Source organism: Podarcis melisellensis, assembly GCF_964234715.1.
Source record: "Podarcis melisellensis genome assembly, chromosome: 17".
Lineage (NCBI taxonomy): Eukaryota > Metazoa > Chordata > Lepidosauria > Squamata > Lacertidae > Podarcis > Podarcis melisellensis.
The window spans coordinates 2,693,085-2,717,730 of record NC_138534.1 but is presented as its reverse complement, the minus strand read 5'-3'; the positions used below and the strand labels follow the sequence as shown (position 1 = coordinate 2,717,730).

At 46.9% G+C, this 24,646-nt stretch overlaps 2 protein-coding genes across 3 annotated transcripts; one reads left to right on the top strand and one right to left on the bottom strand.

Annotated features, from left to right (window-relative positions):
* Window positions 1–2,166: 2,166 nt before the first annotated feature.
* LOC309359662 (uncharacterized protein) lies at window positions 2,167–11,741 on the top strand (the record flags this gene model as incomplete). The annotated part of the gene is made up of 4 exons (XM_081893542.1): window positions 2,167–2,296; window positions 3,126–3,258; window positions 10,632–10,770; window positions 10,923–11,741. 4 exons carry the CDS (start codon window positions 2,167–2,169, stop codon window positions 11,202–11,204), a joined length of 684 nt encoding a protein of 227 aa, XP_081749668.1. The 3' UTR covers window positions 11,205–11,741.
* On the bottom strand, window positions 11,581–24,363 carry EMD (emerin). 2 transcript variants are annotated; one of them, XM_081894715.1, is made up of 9 exons: window positions 24,339–24,363; window positions 18,412–18,501; window positions 17,011–17,103; window positions 16,838–16,918; window positions 16,468–16,551; window positions 15,783–15,863; window positions 13,798–13,901; window positions 13,618–13,670; window positions 11,581–12,236 (listed from the first exon to the last, which is right to left on the bottom strand). In XM_081894715.1, exons 1-9 carry the CDS (start codon window positions 24,346–24,348, stop codon window positions 11,981–11,983), a joined length of 852 nt encoding a protein of 283 aa, XP_081750841.1. In that variant the 5' UTR covers window positions 24,349–24,363; the 3' UTR covers window positions 11,581–11,980. The 2 variants fall into 2 exon arrangements, with proteins under 2 accessions (XP_081750841.1, XP_081750840.1); XM_081894714.1 differs by lacking the exon at window positions 24,339–24,363 and adding an exon at window positions 19,165–19,309.
* Window positions 24,364–24,646: the final 283 nt, after the last annotated feature.

The following is a 24,646-nucleotide window of genomic DNA, read 5'->3' as shown; positions in this document are numbered from 1 at the left end:
GCTGTTCTTTAAGAGGCTTGATTTGGCACTGGGATCTCCTGCTGCAGGTCACTAGAATAGTTAACAAAGTGCTTTATAATTTTCTTTACCTTCTAAAGGCCAAGGGAGTAAGCGCTCATTTTCCCCAGAACAGCAGTAAGAATAATGAAACATTATTCTTTATATGGATAATGAAACATCATAAAGAAACAATGAAGCTAAACAGGCAGCAATCCTGCACACACACAGGAAGAGGTCCCATGGGGTGCAGATGGGCTCCTGAGTAAGTTTGCTTGGCTGTGTGTGCGCTGGAAGCTATTGAGCCCCAAGAGTGTCTTGCTGAGAGCCCTGGACAAACTTGCGGTCATGCTGCCCCTCTCCTCTCACCCCTGTCATTCCTTGCACCATAGACTTCAGGAATAAAGGTTGAATCCCCCCCCCATAAATATATATGAAGGCTTTCATATTTCTGCCAATATTTTGTTGCAGAATAAAGTCTGTTCTGTATACGGCTACATGCTGAGAGGCATAGGAAGTCCTACAAATAAACTGAGTTGTATAGGCTGTCCCTGGCACCTGAAGTCCGTCCGTCCCCCCCCCCCCTTGTCCCCAACTGAAATTAAGGCTAGCTGCAGTGCTGAAGGTTTGGCACAGACCCTGGACTGGCTCCAGTAGAAAGCTTTTTTGAAGTCAAAATGGGGGGGAAATGTTAAAAGTTGCCACTGAAAACCCACAATGGTTTCTCCTGGTTGCAATAGGCTCTCAGAGTTCATGGTCTCTCTGCCAGTGCCAGGCTATTTTGTGGTCTACTTGCACCCACCAAAAAAATTGCTAACTTCAATTTTCAAAATTAGGTGTCTTGTGTGAGAGGGAACCTGAAGAACAACGGGAACATTAATTCAGGCGCTTTTGTTATGATATGAAGAGAAGTACTGTACTTGTGGTGACAGACTTTTGAAGTCTTTGAGGTATTCTATAAGCTCACAGCACATCTGTGCCATAAGCACACAGCACATTCAGCATCATAGTTATAAGGGCCATCTAGTCCCACCCCCTGCAATGCAGGAATCAACTAGATCATACATGACAGGTGGCCATCCGACCTCTGCTTAAAAGAAGAGCCCAGCAGCTCCCGAGGGAGTCCATTCCACTGTTGAACAGCTCTTACTGCCCCAAAGTTCTTCCTGATGCTTAGTTGGAATATTATTTATTGTAACTTGAATCCATTGGTTCAAATCCTTTCTCCAGAGCAAGAGAAATCAAGCTTGCTCCATCTTCCATGTGACAGCCCTTGAGATACAGTGGTACCTTGGGTTACAGACTCTGCTAACCCAGAAATAGTACCTCGGGTTAAGAACTTTGCTTCAGGATGAGAACAGAAATTGCACGGTGGCAGCATGGCACCAGTGGGAGGCCCCATTTGCTAAAGTGGTGCTTCAGGTTAAGAGCAGTTTCAGGTTAAGAACAGAGCTCCAGAACGAATTAAGCTCTTAACCCGAGGTACCACTGTATTGGAAATTGGCTATCCTATCTCCTCTTTTCCATGCTAAACATACCCAGCTCCTTCAACCATTTCTCATAAGGCATGGTTTCCAGATTCTTGATCATCTTGGTTGCCCTCCTCTCCAGGTATGTTTTGAGCAAGACAGAATAGAATCAAGACTATGACTTCCCTTGATCTGGACACTAGACGTCTGTTGATGCAGCCTAGAATAACATTAGCTTTTTTTGCTGCTGCATCACACTGTGGACTCATGTTTGTGGTCCACCAAGACCCCAGATCCTTTTCACATGTACTTCAGGCAAGCCAGGTGTCCCTCATACTACTGTATATTGGTTCAGCTGCTTATTCCTGACTACAGTAATTCTAGAACCTTACATTTCTGCTTACTGAAACTCATTTTATTGCTTGTTGGTTTCCCCAGTCTCCTTCGTTTTGTCTCCAAGTCTGCTGGCGAAAGGGGCGCAGGAGCCGCGCTGGGGCTTGGGCGCTGGCTTCTTCGCCGGCTGCCTGGCTCTCTCTCTCCCCCCGGCTCTGCCCCGAGCCTGAATGGGGCGAGCCTGCGCCGGGCCCGGCCTGGAGCGGCGAGGGGGGGCTCGGCGGCGAGCGCCAGATCCAGTTTCCCTCCGCGGGCGCGCGCGGGCGGAGGCCGGCCGGGGAGCGAGCGGCGCCTTGGCCGCGGGCGGATGGCGGCGGCTGGGCCACGCGGCCTCCGGGCCGGGGAGGGGGCGGGGGCCGGCGAGCGGCGAGGGGTCGGCGGCGTGACCTGGCAGCGGGACACCGCGGGCAACTGGATCCGGCGCCTGGAAGCAGCAGGTGAGGGGCGCCGGCCAGAGAGAGCAGCTCCGCCGCTCGCCGCGCATCCGGAGCGCCTTGAAGTTCGCGGGGCTTCCTCGGGGGAAAAGGGAAAACTCCTGAGCAGAAGTGAAAGGAGGAAGGGCCTTTTATTTCAAACTCTCTTCAACTCTCCTGGGAGGAACAAGCCCCAATCACCCGCCTCCAGATCCGTTAGTTGGTGAATGCTAAAGACATTCTTAATTTTTTAAATTTATTTTTAATGTTTCTGGTGTGCTGCTGAAATAAGAAATGAAAGAAGCAGCACGCTCGTCCTTTCTAACTATTCAAAAAGACACCACAGGTGAGAGAGTGGTCGGTGAAAGGACAGAGGATTAATCACCTAAAAATACTGAATTGAATTGACAAGCCCTAATCTAAAACCAACGTGGCTGAAGATTGGGAAAGGACTTTGAGGATGGGGCAAAGCTGCCCTAATCCTGCCTCAGGCCATTTCTTCTCCAACTCCTGTGCACTGACCCCCATTTCCTCTCCCTCATTAGGATTTCACCTGGACCCCCCAGGCCCCCAGCAGGGGACCCCGGGACCTGAGCAGGCGGGGAAGAAGGCCCCTTTCCAGAACATAGCTGTCAACTTTCGGATTTGAAAATAAGGGATCAGCAGCCTCCCCTGTCCCGGAGACAGTCTATGGGATATCTAACAATCTGGGAAGCAGCAGGAATAAGGCGCTGGAATAAGGGAATTTCCCGGGGGGAAAGGGAAGGTTGACAGCTATGTTCCAGCAGGAGTTGCAGGCCTCCCCCTCCAACTGCGAGGCATTAATCCTCTTCTTCTTCTCTGCTCCTTCCAGCTGCTGCACGTTCAGAAAGCACAGCCAAGGGTGCTGAGGGCCAGCCTGCCGCCTCTTCGCGGGCCACAAGCCCTGCCAAAGGCCCTCGGAACCAGCAGCAGCTGCATCGAGAGTTATTGTTCACCCATCGCAAGTATGGCTAGAAGCTCCCGGCCTGCTCTCGCTCTTTCGTGTTTCTTGAGTGTCTTTCCAGTGGGTCTGTGCTGGTTGCTGGGCAGAACAACCCACACCTCTGGGTTCTTTCAGCTTTGTTCCAATCCCTCTCCCTTTCCAGGTGACTGTGTTTCTTTCTTGCAACGTTAAATGTATAGCTTGTTGAGAGGAAGCCAGAGATCCTTTATCAAGGAAATCCATTTTCCAGCACTCCAAACGCAGTAGCTTGTTGCTCAGAAAATTGCTCTCTCCTCCCCTTCCCTGTCTCCACTGCTGGTCTGCCTATTGCAATGGTTTTTGCCATCTAGACCCACTTTGTGGAGGTGTCAGGAACACCTGTGGCTTTGTTAGCGATGGACAACACTCCCATTTCTCTATGCCATTTCACGACTTTAAAAATAAATAAAAGTCAATTTGGATGGCATTCTGCAAGCAGAGTTATACATATATAATAAAACTTTCGCAGTTTATTCTGGGCTGAAGTGCTGGCCTTCAGCCAGAATAATATTTCCTATGTATCTGTAAACTTGTGAGAAAAAGTATTCTGAAGCTTCACAACTATCACCCTAGTTTATCTATCCGTGAGAGAAATGTGTTGAGGTATTAACTCAAACAATGATACTTCACCTCCTTGCCTTATGTGAAACTGCTGTAACAGTTTGTGCATATTCATGTTTCCCATTTTGAGAGAGAAACAGAAAAAATTGTATTTTTCTAGGAATGAGGAGAGTGTACCCAATTTTGGGCTTGCAGCTCATGGGGTAATGGCCCTAACGAAGTTGGTGCTGTGTTAGTCCATTCCAAGCATATTTGCATATTTGTTATTTAGGTGACAGCTTCTCTCCCACCATGTAAAGTTAAAGGAGAAGTGGTGGGTGGTTTATTGTAGCAATAAACAATATCTAAGTGGACTTTATTTAAATTATGTTGGAGGTGTAACACCCTAGAAGCAAGCTGTTTTCTTTATGTGACAGAATTGGGGGGCAGAGGGTGGGAACTGGCTCAAACCATAAGTGCTAGAGGGCCTTAGTATGATGGACCACAGTCCTCAGTTTTTCCAAATATTTGCCCACTTTTTGAGGGTCCTCTTGAGCTACTCAGTAACACAGCAGAACAGGTTGCACTCAAGCATGTGGGTAGAGCATGAGACTTTAAATCTCAGGGTTGTGGGTTCCAGCCCCACATTGGGCAAAAGATTCCTGCATTCCATGGGGCTGGACTAGATGAGCCTCAAGGTCCCTTCCAACTCCCCTTTTAGGATTCTAATGCCAGGGAAAACTCTTTTACTCCTTCTAGCAATTAATGGATGGCTGCATGGAATGTGGGCTATGCTTGTGATTATTAAAAAGAGCTGATTCCCCCCCCCCATTATATTTTAGGGTATCTGGATTATTTTTTTTATAATAATAATACTAGTTTAAAAGCAAAATCCTATACGAATCTAGCCAGAAGTTAAGCCCCATTGAGTTCAAAGGGGCTTTTCTCTCTGATAAGTGGGTATAGAATTGCAGCCTGACTCAGTAACCAAAGAGTTATGGAGAGTCTAATGTTTATTTTCCCTGCTATCTTACTGATGCTCACATGCACGTCCATTACTAGGTTCTGGTTCTTCTATTTGCTTTTACATTTTTGCCTTTTTCTTTGTGTGTGTAAGTAATTCTGGAAGGATGGGAAGAGGTTTAGCAGAGGCAGGAATCAACAGCGTTGCGGAAATATTTGTTAATTGTTACCCTATGTGTGACTAGTGTAAATGTGAGTAAATAATTATATACATACATCTACATAATTCCTCTCACATTCGCTCATGAATGTGTTTATGTGAGAGAACTAAGTGGGAATGGACACAGATAAAATATTGTGTCTACACAGAGAGAGAGCTCCAATTGATAATATTTTTTGTTTATTACTTAAATATTCCACCTTTCCTGCAAGAAGCTCAAGGTAGCATACATGGCTTTCCCTCCCCCCGTTTTATCCTCATAACAATCCCGTGAAGCAGGTTAGGGCGAGAGACAGGGACGGGCGCAAGGTCACCCAGTGAGCTTCATGCCGTGGTGCGGATTGTGGCCTCCCGTGTCTTAGTCTGGCATTCTAGGCCCCGCACCACCCTGTCCCTGATAATAATGCCAGCTCTGAATGTGCTGCCCCACTCTTGCTGCACAATTCATGCCCACTGCCAAGCCGGAGAAAACTGTGGCACTGTCCTCTTCCACCCACCCACCTGAGTGATCGCCATCCTTCTGCTCAGGATTCTCTTTGTAACCTGATTCGCATCCCCAGCCCAAGAGGCTGCATGCAGGTGTCGCCTTTCCTTCCTCTGCTGGCCTCCAGACAAGCCCAGCGTCACCCAGGAGCTGCTTTTCCTGGCCACGCTCACTGGCCTACTTCTGGGACCAGAACAGGGCAGCTTTGCAGGGGTGGGGGTGGGGGCTCTGCCCACAGAAAGAGCATGTGGGTGAGGGGAGCAAAGCCCCCACTCCCTCAAGCCAACTCTGATAATGGGGAAATTGCTCCTCAAAGCAATTGGGGGCAGGCAGTGAGGGAGATGGAGGAATCTGTCCATTTCTGGTCTCGCATTTTTCTAACCTTACGTTCAGTCATCCACATTGTCTTCAGAAATTTCCAAGTAAAATAAAACAAAATAAATCCTCATGAAAATTCCTTCAACATTTTAGTGAGAATTTATCCTAATAAACAACTTTTATATTCAATTTTGCCTAATGTACACATTTTTGCATGCACTTTCTCATAATATATGCAATGCATTTTTGTGTTGTTTTCATAATTTCTTTTCTAAAAAAAGAGTACTGATTAAATTTGTATACCACCCTTCATCACAAGATCTGAGGGTGGTTCATAATATAAAAATACAAAATGAGAATACAAAATACATGATAAAACAAAAACAAATAACCAGTTCTCCAACAAACACATTTAAACAATGATAGAATGTTAATCAGCCAAAATCTCATTATTCTGTCCCCATATTTTTTATTCCCCTTGATTTCCCCTATAATTTATCAAAGTGATTTATCAAATATCATCATCATCAAACCTTTTATTGGCATCACATACAAACATCCATAGCAAATCAATACAGAATTCCCACCTTCCCAGTGACACAAAACATTAGTCAAATGAAAGAGGCAAAGCAGGCTAACATTACATCTCTAGGTCTCCAGGGAGATCAGACGTCTGCAATGTGTTTGAGTGCCAAAAAACCAGATAAAGATATTTAGCCACTAACTTGGTGAGCTCCTGATTATTCCCCAGTAATAGAAAATGTATGACCTCTAACTCTGGTTTCCACCTGGGGATGCAGAGTAGATCTAGGAACTGCTGGCAGAGATCAACATATAGTTTACATTTAAGAACCATATGTGTAAGAGTTCCCACCTGATGGTCTTCACATGGGCAAATTCGTTCTCCTTCCACCATTCCCGAGAACCTTCCCCATATGAGGTTTGAAGGATTTGAATTAAACCTGGCCAGCGAAAATGCCCTTCTTTTTGAGGATTAAGCAAGAATTCAAGATAAATTGTGGTTAATTTCATGTGCCCAAGAAAGCTGACAGTTAAGAGGGGAACATGTTTTCTCTGCTGCTGCTTCTACTGCTTTTAGTTCCTGGCATTCATTGTCCCACAACCTAGTTTTTATTTTAGCCTTGGCAGATGGTGGGGACATCAATTGCAAAAATTCCACTGATAACCCAAGTTGCTGTACCTTTATGTTAAACCGTTGTAGCCCCGGGGAAAGAAAGGGATCTAGCAAAACTTCACTAAGGAGAGGATCTTTATCTGTTGTGAGGCAGATGTTTAACCAGCATGTAAGAAATCTCCCAGGCTACCGTCTCTACCTTGGGTTGACCTCCCTCTAGACACAAGGCTGCATAGGGTACCCTGCGTGGGACAGTAAAAATCTTGAAGAGGAAAGCTGCCTGCACTCGTTCTACCAGCTGGGTAAACCCTGGCAGCCAGACTGGAATTCCGTAGAGTAACTGAGCTATAACTTTGGCACTGGAGACCTTGAGGGCAGAGGGGATATGCGAATTACCTCTTGTTATAAAGAAACACATTATGGCTTGCATAGACATCTTACTGGTATTCACCGCCATTGCACAGTGCGAGGACCATAGAAGCCTATGATGGAATGATTCCCAGGTAGTTGAATCTGAATACCTGCTGGATGGGTTTTCCACCAAATACCCAGCTATAGTTTTGCATGAATTCCCAAAAACCATTATTTTGCTTTTATCAGAGTTCATGCACAATTTCATTCTGGACAGATAGTCAATACAGGAATTTAACAAACGTTTTAGGCCAATTCTTTTCCGTGAAAGCAAAATCATATCATCAGTGTATAGAAGGATGGGAATGCTTGATGCATTGAGTTTTGGGCTGTGGGCAACCACCTGTTTTAGTAAAGAAGTGAGGTCGTTAAGTAAAATATTAAAAAGAGAGGGAGTGAGTAAACAGCCTTGCTTTATTCCTCCATTTATAATGACAGGATCTGTCATTACATTCCCTGGTGTTGTTCTTATGCGACAGGTGTTCTTTGCGTAAAGCTTTTTGATCAAGTAAAGTAATCTAGGTTCTAGGCCCATTGTCTCCAATTTGGACCATAACAGCCCCCTGTCGACAGTGTCAAAAGCAGCCTTGATATCAAGGAAGGCACATAAAGACATTCTTTTTGAAGCCGTGTGCATTTAGCGGCTAAATGAGATAACACCAAAGAGTTGTGTAAAGTAGATTTCCCTGGCCTGAACCCTGCCTGCTCTGGACCTATGATGTTATTCTCATCAAGCCAAGTAGTTGGTTTATTTAACAGATGTTTAGCATACCATTTCCTGATGTTTGACAGTAGACTTATTGGCCGATAATTGGATGGCAGCTTTTTGTCACCCTTTTTAAAGATTGGGATAATTATAGATTGCTGCCATGAGTTGGGTATGATACCAGATCTATCTATCATAGTGAATAGTTCCTCTAGTATCAGAGCCCACCACTCTGGCTTGGCATTGATCAGTTCAGATGGAATAGCATCAGGGCCGGCAGCCTTTCCTGCTTTCATCTGGTCAGTTAAAGTTATAACTTCAGTGATGGAGACAGGGGACCACTCATCTGCAAAAGTAAAAGTGGTATGGTCTTGACTATCAGGTGGAATACAGTCATCAAAGAAAACCGCCTTAAAACACTCTACCCATTACAAAGATGGAATCAATGTCAGTGAATCATCCTGTGTCTGTGGGGAGTCTTTAGAATTGAGGGAGCTATTTCTGGTCGCCAGAAGTACCAACCCAGTCAAAAGAGATGTTGCCTTTTATAATTTGCTGTTGATTTCCTCCTCTGTTCTGGCAGACAGTGGTCCGCGAGTATTTCTGCACAGAGCAGTGCCCCCTCTGATAGTAGTTCATGGGATAGTTCATGGGCGCTCGTCTCAGCATTCTCCCCTGGGTGATCTCCACCCATTAAAGTGTTCCCACCTACTTGGGAATGTGCTCTACTGGATGTGGTAGGTTCTGAATTCTGTGCTCTTACGAAATCATCCAGTTTACTCTGCTTGCACTTCTGCTGTGGGCTCACTTGTGGAGAAGAGACCTGTCGCTTCTTTCTCCTAGTCATTTTCCCGGAGATGCAGCCACTACTAATTTCTGCTGTAAATCGGAAAGCTCGGCGTCCTCCCAAAATAGAGCAATTAATCTCCACTCCTGCTGATAAGTAGTTAGTAGATTGAGTCGAGCTGGAGCTAATTAAGGCTTTCTCTGAGACTTTCCAGGACTTTCTCCAAGACTTTTAACTTGAGCTTTTAACTCAAGCTTTGTGAATATATTAGTTAAGGAAAAGCTGCCAAATGTTGTAGATAAAATAATGAGGCTGATAAAAGCTGATAAAAACTAATAAAAACCGCACAACTGATGCGGAGCTCAAGTCAATGCTTCCACTAGCGACGCCATCTTGGTAATCTATCTTTATCAACCATGTTTCTTCTGCCCACTAGACCAATCTGCTTGCTGCCAAGCCTCAGCTGCCAGGGCTCCATGCCTGTCATGGGGGCACCTGATTGTGCCCCCTCAAAATTGTGTGCCCGGAGCCACAGCCCCCTGGTCCCCCCATGCTATGCCTCTGCTCCCAATAGCACTTCTCCATGCAGAGGACCTGTTACTTGCTTGCTCTTCTACTTGCTTTGAGCATAGCTGAAGAAACCTTTTAGATATCTTTAACCTCTTGCAAGCCTGATCTCATTCTGAGGTTTGACTTGCCTGTCCTTCTCCCTGCAGAAGCCTTTGTGATTTCCCCTTTCTTCCATTTCTGTACATGCCCTTCTTAAACCTCAGCTCACCTCTAAGCTCCTTAAGCAGTCACACAGGTTTCTTTAGGTGCCTCTCACTTTTCTTTATTGTTAGACTTATCTGCCATTGTGTCTTCATTATTTCACCTTTAAGAAACTCCCATTTTTGAAACCAGCCTTCTTAAAGTCCATAGCATAGTTGGACATGCACTCTGGACTTTAAAAAGGGTGCTTTTAGTAAGTTTAAGGAACTACTGGGTGAGATCCCATGGTCAGAACGACATAAAGAGAAGAGAGTCCAAATTGGATATTTAGTATATTTAGGTTGCAGGAGTGCTCACATGATAGTGTTTGTTTCTAAGAATTCCAAAGCACCACATTCCCCCAAAATCTCTGTGTGTGTACTGAAGGGCAAACTCAAATCTACTCGCTCACCTGTAATGAGATGCCTTGTTGCCTGTGGCTACCAGACAAGGGTTTAAGCACAAAAATCACACTATCCTTTGTACTTTCTTCAAAGAAACCTGGAAATTGTAGTTTCATTCAGACAAAAGCCCAATGTATTTTATATATATCGATGCCTAAGCAGCTGAAAATCTAAAATCCTTTTTACTCTCTGCCTTTTGGCAAAGGGAGCTGGGCTGCTTCTGAAGGTGTTGACGCCATTAAAAATGGGAGAACAGTCAGTTTGTAAATAAAATACTGTAGTTTTACTATGCCAAACTGTTCCTGCTTTGGCTTTCCCACCAGAACTGTGTGGGTTACACTTGTACTTTGTAACTTACTGAGTTGCCCAGAGTAATGCAACAACTCCAGGCCAATGTTGTGGAGAGTAGATTAGGAACATTAACACACAGCCCTGTTAGCTTTACAGGGATCCTTAGACGGTTGAAGTCGTCTTACACCCTCTTAATTCAGTAGCACTGGCTTAAGCCCTGAATTTGTTACTTGGCTCAGTGAAGGCAAAGTAGGTTGGCAGGTGGTTGCCACAGACATTAGGGAATGAGCTGCTGAGGGTGGGAAGGGGCCATTTACGGCTGTCTTGTTTTGACTTCCTCCTCTCAGAGGCCTGAGCCTTCGTTCTAAGCCAGAGCTGCTGCAGGTGCTGGAGCACCGAAACCGGCGCCGGGACGGGGTGGAAAGTGGCCTGGAGCAGCCGTCCCTGGAGCAAGAGCTGCTGCGCTGGCAGCAAAGGCGGGAACAGGTAACACCCAGAGAGCGGGACTGTGGCTGTCTGGATGTGGCTCCCTGCATCTCCTGAAAGGCCACTTGCCAGCACTGCCATGGTGTGTGTCTTCTCTATGGTTCACTCAGAAGCACCTCAGAGAAACAGGGTTTTGTTTTTTTTGTCTACAGAACCAGCAACAGGAAGAAACAGGTGATACGGTTGGGAATCAACCAGAGTTCATCCAGGTCCGGGAAAACCTACGAAGGACACACTATCCACGAGATCCCCCTCCTCTGTGTGCAGCCCCTCCCCCAATATCCAGCCCCTTCCTGCGCCCTCATCTCACCAATCGGCAGCCCTTCAGGATCTCAGCCACACGCTCATCTGTGGTCCCCAAGCCTCCAGCCCCACAGCTGCAGGGTTCCCTAAAGGGCTCGAGTCTCTCCTCAGCTCCCCTTGCCAACACATGAGCTTCCTGCCTCCCACCACACTTGTCACTGATATGACCAGACACATTATGGCTCCCTTCTGCTCTAGAGCTGGAGAGGCAACACCACAGCAGCCTTTGTCCTAAATGGTTGGGCCTATACTGCACCCAAGAGCTGGAATAACCTGAAAGGGAAGGGGGCAAGGGGTTGCTCTGATCTGGATCCCACTTCTCCACACCACTTGTCAGTCAGATAATAAAAGGCCTCTTAAACAGAAAACCTCGCTGCTTGTTACCTGCAGTTTTAGAGAGTGACCTGCTACTTCATCTGAGGGAAGGGGGGAATAAGCAGCAGCAGTGACAATGGAAAAGGTGAATTAGTAATTGTCCACATAGAGATAAAGATGAAAGACACAATCTTTAAAATTACAAAAACAAAACCCTTCGTGGGGTTTATTGGATATTTCATGTTGGCACACATGTTTAAAGAAAAAGCTATTGATAAGCTACATATATCCCCTCATTTCTCTTTCCCGCTCATGTGAAATAGCCACCCATGCCCAATTAATAAAGCACAAGTTACAAAAATAGCAGATTAAAAATACTCCAGATTAAGCTAGCTGAAGTTTGACAAGGGAGGTGGGGAGCTGCCATGATTTGGGGAGGTTGATAGGATACCTCCATCTTTCAGCCCCTCTATTCTACCCTCCACTTGGGGGTTGCAAACAAGAAGGCACTTAGTGACAGCCTGAGAGAGATATCCCAGGCTCTTTTTGAGGAGACGGCCTAGGTGTACAATGTGCCCCCATAGCTGAGGCCTCACTGCTGAAGAAACTTCACAAAAGGGTTGTCGTCAGCACCGCCCTGAAGGAAAAAGTAAATGAAGGCCAAGAAGCCAGCCAGCAACACAAAGAGGAAGAGCTGGGGCCACAAGGGCAGGTAACGTTTTCTCCCTGTGGCCCCTTCTGCTGCTTGGGTCCGGCGCTCGGGATGGATGGCACGGCGTGGCTCCACCCCCAGAGTGGACAAGCCAGGTGATTTCCGGTAGAAGATGCTTTGGTAGGAACTGCTGTCCCTGAAAAGGCAATTGCAGAGTAGAGAGAGATCATTCCTGCCCCCTTCCACTAGGGCTTAGCATGAGCCCCACCCACCCTGCATAAATTAAAGGTAAAGGTTCCCCTGCCCGTACGGGCCAGTCGTGACCGACTCTAGGGTTGCGCGCTCATCTCGCTCAAGAGGCCGGGAGCCAGCGCTGTCCTCAGACACTTCCGGGTCACGTGGCCAGCGTGACAAAGCTGCATCTGGCGAGCAAGCACCAGCGCCACACACGGAAACGCTGTTTACCTTCCCGCTATAAAGCGGTCCCTATTTATCTACTTGCACTTAGGGGTGCTTTCGAACTGCTAGGTTGGCAGGACCTAATTTATACAAGACTGCATAAATTAAAGTCTCAGTGAAATTAAGAAGCGCTTCAAAGCACAGTAATGCTGTTTCCCAGCTCCAGTTTGTTTCGGTGGAGCTCATACAAGAGAACACCCTTGTGAATTGTTCTGCAAAGGTCCTTCCTGCTGAGAACTGGTGTAACACAGTGGTTCTATCACCTGAGCAATGAATCTAGACACCCCTCACTCTAATATCATGTCTGCCCAAAGCAAGCCCTTTCCCCCTCTCCCCACCCATCCCCTGTGATATGGCCACAATCATTCTGGCTACCTTACAGAGCAGTTGTAAGGGATACAGAAGATAAATATGTGCAAAGTGTTTTGAAACTCCAGAAAGCACCACACAGATGCTAAACTTTTATTATCATTGTATAACTAGTTCTCAGTCGCTCCAGAAGACAGGATTAGAACCAATGGGTGGAAATGGAAAGCAAGGAGATTTTGGTCTAACCATTAAGAGAAACTTCCTAATGGAAAGTGTTGTTTAACCATGGAATGGGCTACATCGAGAGCCAGTGGCCTTTCCTTCACTGGGGGTGGCCAGGGGCTAGATGGCCACCTGCCAGCGATGGCTATAGTTGCTTCTGGCATTGCAGATCCTGCACTGAGCCCGGAATTAGGCTGAATGGCCTCCAAGATCCCTCCCAGCTCTCATGCTGATGATGACAATTACAGGACTTGGCATCCACTGCCTGAGGCAGAAGGCTCACCTCTAGGCACTTGGTAGCACCACATTTAGCCAGTCCTGTGACCACCCCTAGTTTTATGTCTAGAGCCAATTTAGGTTCCATAACTCCTTAGTAGCCTGAGAATAAGCTTGAGCCCTAAACCTGTAGGAAAGCCATCTCCTGGCTAGAAGGTGGTGCCAGACCCGGGGGGGGGGGAATACTGAGACTGAGCATCCATCCAGCATGGGCCACGTCTGCCTCAGCAAGGGGCCAAGCATCTCGCTCCACCACCAGCTCTGCCTGGAATATTGTTTCCTGCAGGTGCCTCTGCATTATCCCTGCTTACCTCACAGATGGGACATCCTTCTGGCTAGAATTGTAGGGATACGGCTCTGCAATCTGAAAAGATAGACAGATGCCCATCAGCACAGGGCAGCTATGAAGGGACCCTTCCCTGGGTGAATTGGATGTAAGCCCAGTGTGGGTAGCTTCCTCGTTCTTGCCACAAAGGGGAAGAACAACGTACTGGTTGGCGGGCACTTGGTGCCTCTGGACGTGCCCCACTGGTCAACGATGACACGTAACTCTGGTAGGAAGATGTGGACGTCTCAGAAGAATTGGCATCCCGGTCTGGGGGAAACAAAGACAAAAAGCAAAGCCATTAGATGGAATAGGCAAGAGTAGGGATGGGGAAGGGCGGGCCAGGAGATCTCCCCAGCCAATAGTGCAACAGCATTTTTCCAGGGGGTTGTGATAGCCACATCCCAGCTCTCGTGAGTGCTGTGCTACCTGGGGAAGGGAGACCTGGCCACAACAGAGAATGTACCCCCTCTGCTTGCACCCACCCATCTCCCATTTGAGGTTCTTGTTGCCACCAGATAAGAGATTATTTGCCAGGCTGCCCCTTATCAAACAGTCTCCATAATTTCCCTGGGGTCTCTCTGTTGCATCCTTAGGAAGCAGAAGTTATTGCTATAGGCATCAAGGTGTTTACATTAAGCTGAGACCACACAGGTTTATGAAACCAGAGATAAATTTACTAAAATGGAGACATATTGAATTTAGAATGTGCAAATATCACAATGAAAGAAATGCAACTCCCCCAAATTAGAGAAACTAAAAATATTCCCTTTGGAGCAAACCTAAATCCAAAGTGGATTAATGCAACCCTCTATCCCTAACGTATTCAGACCCTAAAACTCACCAGGTTCTCAGGAGAATCTCTATTTATGGGTTGCAGCCTTTTCCCTTGCATTGCCTGTATCCCCAGCAATCCCGTTTCTTCTTATCATTCTGAGATCCCAAAGAGGCCTTTGCTGCTTCCTACCAGGCTCAGCAAACTTTTGTATATCATGTGTGACCTCCCTGATTTGAAGACCCTCCTGGTTCCATATGTTTTTAGAAGCTCCCCATTTCAATCACAGACCCTTCAGGAATCTCCAACCCTCAGATGAGCAACGTGCAGTTCATCACATCAGCAGTGACAGGTCCCTTTTTCTTGATGTTTAGGGCCTTAGAAGCAAATGTATACATTCCCATATGATACACAGACAGTTCAGGAGAGTAAAGCTCAATTCCTTAACAGGTGTATCACAGCCAGGAAGGATTAACCCTCCCTATGTGCTGCAACCTCCCATTTGGTCAAACTCCATGCAGCAATTAGGCTTGGGAAAAGATATTCAAGTGGAGGCCGGATTCAAGATTAATTGCTGCAATGAAGGTGGGGAATCTTCAAAGAGATTTCTGCGATCTTCATGGGAACTGCAGCTGGAAAGGGAAGCGGCAGTCTTCAAAAGGGTCACCCTGCTCCCTGCCAGCGATTAAAAGCGAAATAAATAAATAAAAAACCAAGCCTAATTGCTGGGGAGTGAGAGAGCCTGTGTGTCAGGTGCTGGTTGCCCCCACTTTTGCATTGGCCTTAAGCACCACTAGCAGGCGGTTAGGGAATGTGGCCTGCAGCCTGAAAAAGGCTCCCCCTTCCTGAGATGGAGTGTAGTGCTAAGTATAGTATCAGCTGATGGACTGAATTCAAGCCCACTAGATGGTGTAGCCTTCTGGTCTTCAGCTGGTAGTTGGGTCACAAAGCAGCAGAATTACCACCATATAAATACATGGTTTAAAAAAAATCAGAAATGGGTCCCCAAATGCAATGGGTAAAAGTGGATCCTGGATCTGAAAAAGTTGGAGACTACTGGGGTAGCCAACTCCTGCAGAAAGTGAGCCCCATAGCACTAGCAAAGCCCCTGCACAGCACTTCCCAAGCACCCAACAATTACTGGATGTTTGGGAAGTGCTGTGCAAGGGACTCCTCTGCCAGCTGCCCATCTGTGTAGTCATCCAATGGCAAAATGCTGTTAAGTGACTGGCAGCTGGGTTGTCCCACCCACCTGTCATGGTTGGTGTGTGGGGGCAGATAAGGATCTGGCCTGACAGGGCAAAGAGGGTTCCCCACCCCTATGCTTCAGCTCTGATTCCACATGGCTGGTTTCTCTAGCCCCCCGTCTTTCCTACCTTCAGTCGCATATGTGGAGCGTCCTTCATGGCGAGGCAAACGGTAATTTTCACTCAGGTAGGACCTGGTGGGACTGGAATCTAGGGAAGGACAGGGTGGGGGAAGATATTTAGCAAAAGGGTTTTCCTCTCCTATTAGATTTCATGGCTTTGTTAAAAATGAGATTTCTAGGCTTTGTGGCTGTGGGGAAATGCTAATGGGGAGAGTGGGAGACAGGCAGCAACAGCAGGCAGCATAATAGGCTTCAGCACACTGTATTTCTGCACTCACATTATACGGATTGTAGATTAATCTGTTTGAGGTGCGGAATGTTGATTTTTACAGGGCGTGCCTTCCTTGTCACAGCTAACCCAGACTGTCGGAACACTGCAAAATCAAAACTGCTCACCTAAATTCACCAATACTTAGTTGCACTTTGTCCCATCAACAAATCATTGGGACAAGAGATCCTAGACTAGCTTAAAGTTAATTTTCATAGGATTTCGCTTTGTAAACCGCTTTGAGGGGCTTTTTATAATCAAGTAGTATATAAATTTTATGAAATGAAATAAATGACTAATCTTAGTCTACGTATGAGATACTGAAGCCAAGCTGAGACAATATAAACCGTTTGGCTTATCAATTTTAATTACTGTATTTTTCGGAAAGCAAGACTTGAATGTGGAGACCAGTGGAGACCCCTACCTTCATTTATATACTCAGAATAGTATTCCTTGGATCCTGGAGAGTCATAGTTTTCTGTTACGTAAGTCCTTGTAGAGCCAAGAGCTGGGAGAGGCAAAATGAATTGGGAGAGTTTGGTTTGGTGGCAGCAGTTGTCCTTTGTTCCCCAAAAGTACTAGAAAACTGACAACATACCCAGGCTATGCTGCCCTGCCCTGATCTCCCCTGAAGAGATGATCCCCTTAGTGATGATGATATTCCACCCTGACAAGGCTACCCTTTTTGCTCCCCACATCTCCTAGATTGATGCTCTAATGGTCCCTAAATTCCTCCCTACAAACTGGCTTTCTCTTTTACTGGGAATTCAGGAGTTATTTCTAAAACGTCTCACCTTCTCGCCCATAGTTGAGGTTTGGCCTGCTCTGAGGACTCACAAAGGTCTCTCGGATGTAGCTTTCGCTGGTGGATGGCTCTACGTTTGTAAAAACACATGGGAAGGAGGGGCATTAGCACAAGTGTCTGACAGGGGTCCCTTTCCCTGTCCCCCCCCTCAATTATTCTCACCTGTGGACAGTGATCCTTTTCCAGGTGAAGGACGCTTTCTACGCTCAGTCTCGTATTCATAGACTTTCTTCTCATAAAGTTTCCGGGTTGATCCTGAAGGACAGAATCCAAGCTGGAGGTTAACTCCTAGATGACAAAAGTTTACTGCTCCCACAAGACTCTCACTCATGCCTCTTTCAAACAGCTGCCCACTTCAAAAGCCCACCTGACCTTCCAGCCTTTTCCACACACCCTCTGCTGCTTGAGGATCACGGCAATATTGATGGCATGCCAATACCTCAGTTAACCAACAAGGTTTTTTCAAAACAATTATCCACTTTGGCAGCTTTCTTCTCCCTCCATTCTATCTTCTAATGTTAAGGGACAAACCAGGCAAGATAAAGGCTCCCACATTTGTTCTTTGTGGCTGCTTTTGTTAGTCCCCTTGAAAGCACGGGCTGGTGATTATTGATTTTTAAAAGGAGGACATGGTGAATTCTCCCCATCGTACGCTCCATTCTTCCAGACACCTCTCTCTCCAACCTAGCCATACTCAGAATAAAGAGGATGGTGTGTGACAGGAAGGATCCACCTTCCCTTACCCACTGTTCCCTTCTGCTATGTAGAAGGTAGACTTTTGGGTGGCTTTTTTTCTAGAAAAAAAGGTGTTGGAACCTTGTTCTCTTATAATGGCAATGACGCTCACATGAGAGGTGCCGCAACTGAGTTCCGGCAAGTTCCAGCTGGAAAAAAAAACCCTGGGTGGCCTGATCCAAGACAAGACTGGGCTACTACATCTTTACAAATTCAGCATACAAGAGGGAATTTCAGTACGTAAAGCTGAAAACCCCTTCCCTTGTTGGCATCTATCTCGAGAGACAATGGAGTGCGTCTAAAAGGGGGGTGGGGAGAAGACAATTGGTGTGTTAGCAGCAAACCTGGGGTGCAAACCTGCCCAGTCCCAAAGGAAAGCAGAACAATATGTTTGGCACCAGCTTGGCTGCAGGAGTTGCCAGAAGGAGGGCGTACAAGGTGCCATCCAACCATCTTCGGGACTCTACTCCAGATTGGTTTAGGATTTATTCTTTAGCTTTTCTTCTCCTGAAGATGTCCCACAAGGCAGTGGAGGTTTAGGATCAGAGATTTCCTTCTCCTAGATGGGTTACTTTCCCAGGTGGACAAGCCCTGGCATCTGTCTCTCATTTCCCACAACAGCACACGCAGCATCCACCTTCTTTACCATTCTTTACTATTGTCTGCTCAGTCAATTCTCTTTTACATCTGTCCACTCTAACAGATTCCCCTGTTTACACTTTATATGTAATCTGTAGGCCTGGCTTACTGAGTTTTCCCTTTCTAAGCTCCAATTGCAAATCTATTTCATTCCGCTGAGAGAGACAGGTGTAGTGCTAGAGTCCATACCAACAAGAGGCCCGTGTGGGATGCTGTATTTCTTCAAGCGGGCAATAAGCTCTTTATCTGTCAAACCTTCATACGCCTCCATGGTGCTACCTAGAAAATACAGAATGGGGTTGGGGGAGCATGAAGGGAGAGTTACACACAGTACTCCTCATGCCATGATTTTAAGAGGAAATAAATAGATATAAATATATTTTTAAAAGACTACACCAGCAATTAAAACAATTCACCCTGAAAAAAAATGCAAGCGGGTAACAAATGAGATTGTGACAGGTTCCGCACAAAGAACCGTTTCATAAGTGGGGATGATTTCAGTGAAGTGGGCAAAACGAAGTCAGGCACTCACAAAACCAACTACATAAGAATGAACTAAGGCAGGGAAACAAAAATAGTCTGCAATCCTAAACACAGTTCACAGAGAATTAACTTCCATGGAACTCAATGGGACTTACTAGTAAACATTCCTAGGATTGCTCTGTGCATCCAGTATCCAATAAAAGGGATTGTGAGGGGAATGAGACACGAGAAACTATGGAAAATTAAGTGCTTTTTTTCCTCCACTGTCCCAAGAGAGGTGAGACAGGCCCCAAAGGCAGCATTGCCTCAGCCAGAGCTCTTAACACTTACAAGCGATTGATTGCTAATGGGTTGGGCAGGGCAGGGCAATGTGATTTGAAGCAAAAGCAGTTTATTGACCTTGCAAATGAACAGTTGCCAAAGTCTATAGAAAGGGCATGTAATTTCCCAACTACTCACCAGGTGGTGAGATAGGGGACTGACCACCTCCTGCTCTTGTATAATTGGATGCAGATAGAATACATTTCAGGCACATCCAGATGGATTTAATACTAAATATGTGATTTTCAATTATTATTTTTCTTTAAAAAAAACTGAACTGGGAAAATATCCAGATTAAGATTTCACAAACACGTGTACATATACAAACACCCACACACATTTTTACGCCCTGCTAATTTTAAATGCTATAGAAACATATAAAAATATTTTTCCCTAAATGTTTCTGCAAAAATTCAAAGTATGTGGAGGTGGATGCCAGATTCAATTCTCCTGTTTGCCTGGTACTGGATAGGTGGATGTGTCACCTGGCCCCGTGTCCATCTCTCCAGGCAGGAAAGGAGACCTGGGCCCCAGAAGCCTATTGCCAGCTGGCCGCCTGGGTGTTTGATACACATTTTATACATAATAGTGGAAATTTGACAAATATTACAAGTTTCTTTTTAAAATACGTAAACATTTTAAGTGATTTTAAACCTTTGGTACTGAATAAGGTACAATATGACTGGTCTCCTCTTTTAAAAAATGGGGGCAGTTGAAGGTGGGGAAGGGAACACAAGAGAATATTTGCCGTATCAATCCAGACTACATAAACTTGAAGCAGAATGAGCTGCATGCGGGCAAAGCCCGGAACTCCTCCCAGCTGCACATGTTCGCCCGCAATGGAGGAGGCAGTTCAGCAGGAAGAGCAGGCGGAGAGGGAGGCTGGAGGCGGGCAGGGGCCCGGTGTTTCTCAAGAAGGGCAGCCTGGCAAAGCCGGGGAGGCGAGGGCGCGGACCTCGGGTGTCGCTCCCAGGAAAGAGGCCTGTCGGGGCTCCAGTCCCGAGCAGCGCCCGGAGCATCCCTTAGCCGGAACGCGAAGGCCGAGGGAGGAGCGTCAAGCGAGCGCGGCCAAGGTTCCCAAAGTCAAGGCCGCGGGGTCGCGGGGCTGAGGCGGCCAAAGCGACGGCGGCTCGGCTCGGGCGACGCGGCTGGGCAGCGGGCGGCGGGCGCGGCGGCGAAGAGCACTCGGAGCGGGGAGGGAGCGCGGCACTCGCCGCGCCCCACGTGCTCCATCCCGGCGCGGCTTGCCCGAAGGGGCGGCGAGCGGGCGGGCGGGAGGCCCCGCTCGGCCTTGGCGCTGCCATGCCTTCAGCCCTAGCCCCTCTCGCGCTCCCTCCGACGGGCCCCGGCGGCTCTGGCCCCCGGCGCCCCAGCTCGGTCTCGGCGTCCCTCGCCCTCCGCCCGCCTGGCCTCCTCGGGAAAAAGGCCTCGCCCGCCCGCCCGCGCAGCCGCCGAATCCGGCCACGGCCGGCCGAAGGGCGCTCGGCGGGCGGGGAGCGGCGAGGGGGAACCCGCCCCGGGGAAAGACGCGAGGAAGGCGAAGCGGGGCGCCGCGCCCTACCTGCTGCTGCTACGGGCGCGCGGGGCCGAGCACCATCGCCGAGTGACTCAGGCGGGATCTCGCCTCGCCGCCCTGCTCCGCGGACCCCGCCCGGCTCCGGGGCGGGCCTCCGTCGCGCGCCCTTCCCTCGGGCTGCTTGCCAGCTCGCGCAGGCAGCGGTGGGCCCGACAACGGAGAGGAGACGCCCGCCGCGGCGCCCTTGCCTCGGGAGCTGAACCCGCTTGCCTGCAGCGGGGCGCACGAAGCCGGACGCCCCGGGGATCTTGGTGCGGAGTCTCTCCTCGCCTTGGCCAAGCGGGTGGCAAGCGGGACTCCGGCCTGGTTCACTGCAGCGCAGTTGGGGGGAGAAGGGGAGACAAGCCAGGAAAACCCACCTCTATTTTAGATCTATGAAAATTTTATATTTAATTCTCGGTTTCTTCCCTGCCAGACAAACCTAGAAATATATTTTTGCCATTCTTTGAAGCATCTTGTTATGCTTACTATTGGAGCCGTTTGAAATAAAAATAGCATTTTAGGCAAAATATTCGTTTCTGTAACCAAAACTCTGCCTATTAGAGTTTCATTCTTCCCCATAACTCAATATTTTTTCTTACATCTTTACATAATTATTTTGAAATATGTTGGAGTTTTTCACTGTTAACCATATTTCCAGATACTTCACCTTTTTCTCTGTTGTCAGCCCACTGGCCATCTGCCAACCTTTTTTTGCCTGGGCATCCATATTTGTCACTAAAACCTTAGTTTTGGTTTTATTTGTTTTAAGACCTGCAACTTCTCCATATTTCCTTAAAGGAAATATGGGACCCCTGACCATTAGGCCCAGTTGTGACCAACTCTGGGATTGTGGTACTCATCTCGCTTTATTGGCCGAGGGAGCCGGCGTGCAGCTTTCGGGTCATGTGGCCAGCAGGACTAAGCCGCTTCTGGCGAAGCAGAGCAGCGCATGGAAACGCTGTTTACCTTCCCGCCGGAGCGGTACCTATTTATCTGCTTGCACTTTGACGTGCTTTCGAACTGCTAGGTGGGCAGGAGCAGGGACTGAGCAATGGGAGCTCACCCTGTCGCGGGGATTCGAAGTGCCAACCTTCTGATCGGCAAGTCCTAGGCTCTGTGGTTTAACCCACAGCACCACCCGCGTCCTTCTGTGCCACCCACATCCATATTTCCTTATTTCCTCCAATAACGTAGGTACACTTGTCAATGGTTCTTCTACAGAAAACACCACATCACTTGCAAAGGCTTTTACCTTATAATTCCGTTGGCCCATCCATATCCCCTTTATGTCAGAATTCTTTCTTACCCTCCGCTTCAACACCTCTAGGACTGATACATGATTGAAGCAGTGATGAGGGGTCCAGTAATGGTAAAAGATTATTGCCTCAAAAGATGGCAGAAGGATATTTCTAAGTTTGTCTGGTGGGGGGGGGGGCAAAAGGCCAAGGATTAAACATAAGATACTTACAGATATAAAAGAAAGAGGCAGTTTTGCCCGCCCAGACCTCAAACTGTATTATGAGGCTGCATGTTTGGTGTGGATTAGGGACTGGATAAAACTGGAATAGGAAGAAGCATTAGATTTGGAAGGTCATGATAATAGATTTGGATGGCATGCATACTTATGGTATGGGAAAAGGAAAGTGCACAAAGGATTTTACAACCATATAATCAGGAGATCACTAATGAGGTTGTGGGAGAGATACAAAGATTTAATAGAACAAAAAATACCTTGGTGGTTATCACCAATTGAAGCTTCGATACTCAAACCACTTGGCACAAAGGGGAAGTGGCCTACATATAGAGAGAGATTTGCTGAAAGACCAAGAAGGAAAATGGAAATTAAAAGATTATGAGGAAATATATCATTTTCAAAGTTGGTTACACTACAGACAATTACATGAGATGTACAAGGAAAACAACAAGAAAGGGTTTAGTTACACAACTTCTACATTTCAAAAGGAAGTTATAGAAGAAGTGAAAATGCTGAAGAAAGCATATAGTATCTTGCTAGAACTGGAGACAAAAGATGAGGAGGCGGTCATGATCAAATAGGCACAAGATATAGGACATAATGTACAATTTGAGGACTGGGGAAACTGTGAAAAATAGATTAAAAATTTACAAACTGTTCTCTTTTGAAATAAAATTACATGAAAATGATGTATAGATGGTATATAACACCAGTACAGATAGCAAAAATGTATAAAACTGGGTCAATCACATGTTGGAAATGTAAAGAAAAAGAAGGGACTTTTTATCATATGTTGTGGGAATGTAGGGAAGTTTAAAAAAAACCTTGGGAAATGATATATAATGAATTGAAAAAAATGTTTAAATTGACATTTATAAAAAAAAACAAGCATTTTTGTTAGGGATTGTAGGACAAGACTTGCTAAGAAAAGTAAAGAACTTATTTATGTATGCTACAACAGCAGCAAGAGTCTTGTTAGCACAACGATGGAAGAATGAGGAAATACCATCAAAAGAACTGTGGCGAGAAAAATTGATAAGCTATGTGGAATTGGCCAAATATAAACTGCGTGAAAAGGACAACTGTGACTTCAAGGAAGAATGGTAACTTTTTACAAACTATATAAAAAGACAACAAAATGAATTGGACTCTTTGGCAAGTTTGAATAAACATTCACAATTTTATTAGCTGAACATGTGATAGATAAAGTAAGGATATGTACAATTTTACAACATGCAGAAAACAATATATGTAAAGAAATCAGGGAGGGGAGCTGAAGGAAGTCCTTGCTGGGGGGAGAGGGAGGGGAGGGGGAAAGGGGGGGAAATAATGTAACTGATTAAGAGTAAATTGTTATGTGGAAATTGGTTAATAATTTTTTTTTTAAGAAGAATAAGCAGTGATAGGGGGGATCCTTGCCTTGTCCCCTTCTGTATCTTACATTTTTCCTGTAATGGCATTATTTACAACAAGGTTTGCAGTTTGATCTATATAAATTGCCTTAATTCCTTTTATGAATATGACTCCTAATTCCTTTTTTTTTTGTAAATACTTAATCATAAATGACCAAAAGCAAAAAGAAATTCAATAGGGACTAATCTAAGGTTCTGCACCAATATAAGATGAGGGGTACCTGGTTTGCTAGTAGTACATGGGAAAAGGATCTAGGGGTCTTAGTGGACCACAAGCTGAACATGAGTCAACCTGAGAGTGATGCAGCAGCAAAAAATGCTTGGAGCACTTCAGGGTTCAGAGCCCCTGAGCCAGGCTGCCTGGCAGTTCTGGAGGTAGAGCTGATCTTCCTCCAGCAGGTGAAATGCAAAAGTCAGGCTGTCAGTTCCCGGGGGGGGGGGCGCTCCTCCGCATCTGAGAGTGCAGTGGGGGGCAGGTCTGAGGGATCCACTCCCTGCTCTCATTTTATCCTATACTCACCCCTAGGGAAGGGATGTGGAACCCCAGCACATCCGCAAAGAGAAGAAGATGGGACAGGTGAGTTCGTCCCAGAGCCACTGGCAAGGCTATTCTAAGAGTTTCTAACATGGCTCCCCAGGGAAGGTGCCCCTCCCACTGACAGCTGCCCCCTCCCCTGCCTTGCCCCGCAGCCCAGCACCCTGCTTCCTCCATCGGGCCCCACATCGCTAAGGGGGGTTGGGTTTCCAGATGCTGGCCCAGATGGACTGTGGGTCGATCCAGCCATCTGGCTCTGTACATCTTTAGACTAGCTGCCCCCCCAGCTCATTCCTGCCCTCTTCTGTCCCAAAAAGGAGACCACTTGCTCACCTGACGCCATGGACTGCTCTGGGCCTTGCAGGGGGGGGGGCCACCCTGTTGCTGCGTCTTAAGCACCTGAACCTAGAAGAGACAAGACAAGAGAGCGACTCAGAAGCCGGCAGCCCCAATTCTTGGGGATGTTTGTGTGTGAGGAGGGCCATATGGCCCAATTCCTTCCATCTCTCTGCAGTTCAGTGACCCAAAAGGGCATCACTAGGAAAGAGGCAGCCCAGACCACAAAGGGCTGGCAGAGAGAGAAAGGAGGCCCCAAGTGCTATGGGTTCAAGAGCTCCAGCCCAAAGGAAAGAGAAACATTG

Excerpts from the sequence above, each read along its gene's own strand:
- EMD (XM_081894714.1), bottom strand. The coding sequence starts at position 19,240 with ATGTGCCTGAAATGTATTCTATCTGCATCCAATTATACAAGAGCAGGA. Across the intron at positions 18,502-19,164 it reads GTCCCCTATCTCACCACCTG|GTAGCACCATGGAGGCGTAT; the intron begins GTGAGTAGTTGG and ends TGTATTTTCTAG. Across the intron at positions 17,104-18,411 it reads CCCACACGGGCCTCTTGTTG|GATCAACCCGGAAACTTTAT; the intron begins GTATGGACTCTA and ends TCTGTCCTTCAG.